The sequence below is a fragment of the Ananas comosus genome, unplaced genomic scaffold (assembly GCF_001540865.1).
Source record: "Ananas comosus cultivar F153 unplaced genomic scaffold, ASM154086v1, whole genome shotgun sequence".
In the NCBI taxonomy this organism is placed as follows: domain Eukaryota; kingdom Viridiplantae; phylum Streptophyta; class Magnoliopsida; order Poales; family Bromeliaceae; genus Ananas; species Ananas comosus.
The window spans coordinates 11471-18831 of NW_017890523.1; the positions used below are offsets into that span (position 1 = coordinate 11471).

The window sequence follows — 7361 nt, forward strand, 5'->3', positions numbered from 1 at the left end:
TTCTAGGTCAGATTTTTGATAGATAGGTCAAGTCTGATCAGTAATATCAATCGTTCATCTAGTTTTTTAATACATGTGGAATTTAATTTAATAGTAATATGAAATTCCTCTAAGAAAGTCTAGTTGTTAGAAATCTTACTCTCTAAGTTTTTTATGCAAATCTTTTAAACGTGGTGCGAATAACACGATTTAAATTTGTGAATTTAGTTTTACATAGTAATATAAATTCGTCTTATATTAAATTTCACTTTTAAATTTTAAGTATTCATTTTTTAAATTTAAATTCATCGATTTAGAAATAAAAACTATTTCTAAAATTGTCTATAAATTTAAATTATGAATAATCTTGAGAAAACTAAAACAGTTTAAAGTAAGGATTCCTAAATTAATGGCCTAATAATTGATTAATTATTGGTTAATCAATAATTTCCTAATTAGTGTCTTATTAATGCATAATTTAGGACACTCATTAAAGTTTCTTTAAATTTGTATGTATTTAATTACCAGAACTAACCTTGAATAAATAATTTTGTTTAAACCTGCTAAGTTTAGTAAAGCTTACTTATTTTCTTATTAATCAATGGTGAGATTTTTTATTTTTTTTAAAAAAAGTACCGAATCATATTCTCATAATTTATTTAATTTCTTATTCAAACTTTTAGAATTAGTTACAATGATCCTTCTGTTAGCTTGTCCAGTACACCTTGTACTCAAAAGCAATCTTCTTTATGTATAACCTTAATTGGTTGACTAATAAGATTGCGTATTTAATATAAAGAAATATAGCAGTTATTTACGACTAATGATGCCACAATAATTACGACTTAATATTACTTTTACAATCAAAAAAAAAAAAAAAAAAAATACAATATGAACAGGTTCGAGACGAAGGTCACATGCCTCATATTTTGAAGGACCGGCAATGCAGCTATATATATTTAATAGTATCATTTATTATTTTACAGAATGTTGAGTAATTATCAACAATGCCATGGACAAGTTGCATGAGTAGTTCTAAACAATGGCAAGTTGCCTCTTCTTGTCATGCATAATAGATTCAGTCCTTCGTCATCCAGCGGTCCCAGACCGTGGTCACGTCATCCCCACTATCCCCCAGCCGGTCGATCTCCAAGCTCATCACCATTAGAAATCTTGAGAAAATGGTCAACCGTCTCCTCGTGAGTGAACAAATTGTTATTCATGAAATTGTTCCAGGGTAGTTGGCGCAACATGTTGTGGCGCGGCCTTAATTCCACCACACTTGTTTGGTGCCGTTAATTCTCAGCCGGCAGCTACCTAGCTAGCTGTCTGTTCTGAGCTTGCTGGCACGAGAATGGCGGGAGTAGAAGCGATCGGATTAGCGGCGCTGGGATGGGTGGCGTCTCCCCTCGTGGCGAAGCTGCTCGCCGAAGGCTTCGCCAGCTTAGGCATCAACGCGGAGAAGAAGCTGCAGAAGCTGAGGGCCACCGTCCTCCCGGTGCTGAAATCGGTGATCGAGAAAGCGGAAGGCAGCCCGCACCGGAGCGAGGTGGAGGGCTGGCTGCAGAGGCTGAAAGACGCTTACGACGGCGCGGAGGACTCGCTGGACCTCCTCAACTACAACCGCCTCAGACGCAAGGCGGCGGCGGCAGCAAGCAGTGCTAAGAGGCCAACTAATCCGGTACGTTCTTCTTCCTTTTTTCACATACCAAAACCTGTGAAATGGGTGATAAAAGGCGGCCGGGACATGCTGTCGCCTCAAAAGATCAAGCTGAAGCGAAGGCTGAACAAGCTTGAAAAGATCGCCGGCGAAGCCGAGAAACTCCGCACCTTGTTAGGCGCCCAGCCCGACCAGACGGCGGCGGCAGCGCCTGACAGCAAGCAGACCATCTCGCTGCCTCCGCCGAAAGTGTTTGGCCGTGACGAGGATCGTGACGAAATCATTCGGCGTTTGAAGATAGAACCTGCAGCAGGCGTACCAATAATTGCCATAGTCGGTCGCCCGGGGGTCGGGAAGACTACTCTCGCACAGTACGTTTGCGAGCAGCTGGGGAGCGAGTTAGGTGACAGACAACATTTTCATCCCATCATGTGGGTCCACGCATCTTGCAACTTCAACGCATCCGAAATTATGAAAGACATCATACAACAAGCTGCTATCGCAAGCGAGCCTCAAGAAGATCTTGGTAACCCTGATGATATCGCCGCAACGTTCCATACCCATCTTTCTAACCTCGACACGATGGTCGTGGGCAACCTCAACACGCCTGAAGCACTACAGCTGAAAATGAACAAAAAGCTGAACGCGAAGAAGTTCCTGCTCGTGATAGATGATGTTTGGTGCGACGGAGAAGACCATGAAAATAATTGGGATATGCTATTCAGATGTTTAAGCAAATGTTGTTGTTTGCCGGGGAGCAAGATTTTAGTTACGTCTCAAACGGACGATGCGCCGAGAAAGATTGTTGCTGCTAATGGTGCTGCTGTTGTAGAATACATTTGTCATTTGGAAGATTTAGCAGAGAATGACTTTGCCGATCTTTTCATTCAATACGCATTGCCTAGCGGGGAATTCGATTCTCACTTAAGAGAAGATTTAAAAGAGAAATGCAAGACAATCACTGCGAAGTTGAACAAGGACCCTACGGCGGCCAAAATGGTTGGCAAGACGATCGCTACGAAGCTGGCCGTTCTCCTTCGTTCGCAAGGTAATTTGCATGCATATTTGGAAACGATCGCAGACAAGGACTGGTCCGGCGACAAAACCAAAGCGCTGATGTGGAGTTTTCGGCATTTGCCGGCACATCTTCAGCGTTGCTTCTCGTACTGTCGCCTGTATCCTAGAGGCTACAAGTTCAAAGCTTTAGAACTGGTTCAGCTCTGGATGGCGCAGGGTTTTATCAAGCCGGATGATCCGAATGAGAGGGTGGAGGACGCAGGTGACGGTTACCTGAATGATTTGGTGTCCAGATTCTACATTCAGCGTCATAACAGATTCCGCCGCTCCTCTGGGACAGGTAAGCTTGTCTGCTACTACACGTTGCATGAATTGCTGTATGATCTAGCAGAAAAGGTTACTCGCAGTGATTGTGTTAGAATAGAAGGTAATCGTCGGAGCCAGATCCCATCGACTATTCGCCATCTGTGCATACCGGCTGACAAACTGAATGAGGAGGAGGAGGAAATTTGCAAACTGAAGAAACTTCGCACCCTAATCGTCACGAAAGGAGAAAACGTCGTCTCAGACAAAAATGTTGCGACCGGCATCTTCAAGAGCTTAAAAAAGTTGCGCGTGCTGCTGGTTTCGGGATTAAATTTAGAAAATTTGACAAAGTTTATAAGTGAAATGAAGCACCTTCGCATCCTGCAAGTTTCAGGTGCTGGCGAGTTCGTGTTGCTGGAGTCGGTGTCCACTCTGTATCAGCTACATGTGTTGGAAGTAGAAAACGTTAGCTCGCTTCCTGCACGCCTTAATGACTTGGTCGGCTTGCGGTATCTACGGCCTTCTGGCATAGCCGAGATAGGCAAGTTAACTTCCTTGCAAGGCCTAGAGAATTTTCAGGTGAGAAATGAAAAAGGATATGAGCTGGAGCAACTAAAGAACTTGAACGAACTTCGAGGACGCCTGCGCATTGATAATCTTGAGAATGTTGAGAGCAAGGAGAGCGCCATTGCCGCCGATTTGAAAGAAAAGAAGCATCTTGATTCGCTCCAATTGGTATGGCACGACGGTGAGGACAATGTAAATTCTACTTTGGATGCTGAAATTCTTGAGAGTCTCCAATTGCCTCCCAATCTTACCAGCCTTCATCTAGATGGGTATCGAGGACCGTCGTGGCCCGAAAATCAAACATCCAACATTCAAGAACTTGCGCTGAGGAGGTGTGGAATGCTTGAAGAGCTCCCACCTATGGACCAGCTTTACCCTTATTGCAGATCACTCGAGCTTTGGCATATTACTAGACTTGAAGCATTACACACCCTTCCTCCGAGACTTCAAGAATTCACAATATTTCGCGCGCCATTTCTCACCTTCGTAACAAATGAAGACCTGCAGTTGAGCCAAGATGACAAGAGATGCATAAGAGAGGTCATGAGGAACAGGACGCAGGAATGGTTCCAACACCAACGTAAAGAAGACTTAGTCCACAACGAAAGAGAAATGAGGAATTTCATAGCCGGGATGAATGGCCGAGAGCATAGCAACATTGTGCCTGCCGCCGATGCGGATATTGCTGCTGTGTGGGAGAGATGGTTGGAGACGCATGAGCAAAAAACAGAATTAATTTACAGCAGACAAAATGAGGCCAAATTGCTTTTGCCCTCTACCATTACTAGGCTCCGGCTCCAGGGATGCAACATTACCAACCACGCATTGTCGGTATGCCTACAACAAAACCTCCCCTCCCTTACGCGGCTGTTGTTAGTAGATCTCAAAATGATAACCCGTCTACCGTCTGCGGACGTCCTTGCCAACTTAAAATCACTCCAAACTTTAGCTCTGAGCAACTGCTGGGCTCTCACTTCGCTGGGTGGTATAAGATCCCTCCGCCGTCTCGGAAATCTCCTTCTAAACGGATGCCCCTGCTTGGACATTGAAAATGCTGTGCTGCCATCCTCGTTGCAGTATATCCATTTTGAGTATTGTGCAGATGTAGATGCAATCCTAGCCAATGCGAATTTGCCACGTCTATCTCGTCTTACGATTACTCGATGTCGTACACGAGCGGCATCGTTACAGTTTCGCAACCTCCGATCTCTCCACTCCTTGAGTATCCTGGATTGTTCTGGCGTCTCATTCTCGGTGGATTTGCAGGAACTGCACTCTCTAGAATATCTCATTCTGCAGAACTGCTCAAATCTGCAGGCAGTGGTGAATTTGCCCAGGTCACTCAAAAGTTTAGGAATACGCGGATGTCCGATTTTAGAGGCGCAATCCATAAACATCGACCCCCGTTCGCGCATCCGTATGCTTGGCGGCATCCCTGTAGAAGACAACTTCGAAACATGCTCTGTAATGTAGAAAAAGAGGTACGTATCGCCTTCCTGTTCTTACAAATCGGCAAACTTTGAATTCCTGATCTTTCTGTTCTTTTCTTTCTCCTCAGTAGTGCAGAAGTTAATCACAGTCTCTTGATGAATCTGCAAAAATCTTGAAGCACTTCAAACTCTTCTACACCTTGCATGTGTGTTTTGAGATTAGAATTAAGATGATGAACTGACCGAGTTTTAGATTGATATGCTTTATAATCACTCGTCTATCTACCGACTAGTATGTGGATGCATTCGCTTCCGTACTCATCATGCACTTCTATGTAAGTTGCTCTTTCAAGTTTTCTTCTTTCAGGCCATCAAATATAGAATCTGTATTAAAGTGCTAGCATATAATTTGGTTCTAGGATTGGGGTTTATATTGAAGGTGTTATTGTTAAATATAAAAATATTTAAACACCATTCTCTGATAGCTTTAGCTTTTAGAGTACAACTGTTATTTTACATGGTATCAGAGCAGGAGGTTCTGAGTTCGAGTTACGTCAGGCTCTTAGCATATTAATTTCTTCCCATTTAATTTAAGCTCACGTCATGGACCGACTAAAAAGTCTCGAGCCCAGACGTGAGGGGGAGTGTTAAATATAAAAATATTTAAACACCGTTCTCTGATAGCTTAACCTTTTAGAGTACAACGGTTATTTCACAGTTATGATACATTAATCCTACAGTCGTATTCTCTAATCGCTGTCCTTCTCAAATCTTAATGCTAAATCAACATGGTTCAGATGCATTCAAAAGTGTGGTCAAAAAGTATTTTATATCAGTTTTCTTACAGTAATTTTCTATGAATTCCAAAATTCAAATGACAAGATTCATGCATGATCTTGCAATTCAAATTGTATCATTCTAATGTATTTGAACGTTATGTATCACTTTATTTCTCATTGTGCTCACTTTTTAGTGTTCTAATTTTATGTCTGCTTCACCATCTTTCTGCAGGTAATTGATGATGGGCTTTTTTTAGCTTCTGAAGATTGGGGGAAAAAAAAAATTTATTAATGGGTATGTATGTTGCTATTGTGTGGATTGTTAATTGTTGTCAAAGAGTTGGTTTGGCCATCCAAAAGAAAAAAAGAAAAAAAAATAAGCAAAAAAAAAAAAACAAAATGAAAACATTAAAAAAAAAATTGTTAATGGGTATGCTATTCTATATATATATATTGCTATTGTGTGGATTGTTAAATGGTGTTGGGTGTTTTTGGTTGGTGATTGCTGTGAGAGGGATGTGCTCCGTGGCTTGCGCGCGTTGTGGTCATTAAATGTTATGTTATATCTTTTTCTGTCTTAATGTATTATTATTATTATTTTTAGTCTTTTCTCACAGTTGGTGAAACTAAAGATCTTGTAAACCTGAAATTTAGTGTGTTTGTATGTGAATTTGGGTGTTTTAATTTTGTCTTATGTAGTACAACTACACTATATTTATGTTGTTACTGTTATTTTCCAATTTTTTGAATAGTTTATTGTGTATAAAGTAAACCTTGATCAAGGGAAATGCGCAATTTATATATTTTTGATTTTTTGAGTATTGCCACAGATACTTTTTAAGATCGTTTATTAAAAACATAATAAGTATATGTGCATTTTAGCCTTGTGACACATAAATTTTTACGCTTATAGACTTATGTACAGTACATGTGTGTTGCATGCAAATTAATTTGACAGTACAAACTAACAATGATGTTGAGGTTATGAGAGTCTATATATTATGAAATTAAGGCCTTCTCACAAAAATTTAACAGCAATAGAAATTTAATCGGCTTTTATATTTGTGTAAAATTTTATTAGTTGCTTATTTTCGAAATATTAAATTGGTGTATGTGACATGTAGAATCTTGCAGAGCTAATAGTATTGACATTACATTTTAGCCTATTTATATATATATATATATATTATATATATATATATATATAATTATATATATATATATTAATTTCGATAGCCACACACAGCGGAAAGATTCGTCTTTTTTCTTATACGAAACAAAACTGATGCTCCCCAAGAATAAACTCGGTCTGATGAAATCTTTGTCAACGTAGATGAGAGAGAGAGAGAGACCTAGAAGTCGTGATGATGTACTAGCGAGAGTTGTAACTTGAGTCCGTGGATGGTTCTTCGATCCTTGCGGCTAGAGAGTAAATAAGCCCGAGCTGAGAGAGGAGAGAGAAAGTTTATAGAGAGAGAGAGAGAGAGAGAGAGAGAGAGAGTTGAGCTATGATACTTTTACAAGTATCACCATCATGGTACTATTAGGTTTTAAGCCATTGGATCTACTTTTTGATTATTAATAGCCCTTGGATTAAATACTATTCCACCTACCACCACCTAC

General features: G+C 40.4%; 1 protein-coding gene across 3 annotated transcripts; it reads left to right on the forward strand.

Moving 5' to 3' along the window:
* Positions 1 to 1172: 1172 nt before the first annotated feature.
* On the forward strand, positions 1173 to 6213 carry LOC109703787 (putative disease resistance RPP13-like protein 1). 3 transcript variants are annotated; one of them, XM_020224504.1, is made up of 2 exons: positions 1173 to 5010; positions 5088 to 5141. In XM_020224504.1, the coding sequence occupies exon 1, from the start codon at positions 1334 to 1336 to the stop codon at positions 5000 to 5002; it is 3669 nt and encodes a 1222-aa protein (XP_020080093.1). In that variant the 5' UTR covers positions 1173 to 1333; the 3' UTR covers positions 5003 to 5010; positions 5088 to 5141. The 3 variants fall into 3 exon arrangements, 2 of the variants coding, with proteins under 2 accessions (XP_020080093.1, XP_020080092.1); XM_020224503.1 differs by lacking the exon at positions 5088 to 5141 and adding an exon at positions 5971 to 6213 and having other exon boundaries at positions 1174 to 5010; XR_002214011.1 differs by lacking the exon at positions 1173 to 5010 and adding an exon at positions 5971 to 6213 and having other exon boundaries at positions 5129 to 5294.
* The last annotated feature ends 1148 nt before the right edge of the window (positions 6214 to 7361 follow it).

What these genes read in the sequence shown, in the direction of transcription:
- LOC109703787 (XM_020224504.1), top strand. Translation starts at nt 1,334, where the DNA reads ATGGCGGGAGTAGAAGCGATCGGATTAGCGGCGCTGGGATGGGTGGCG.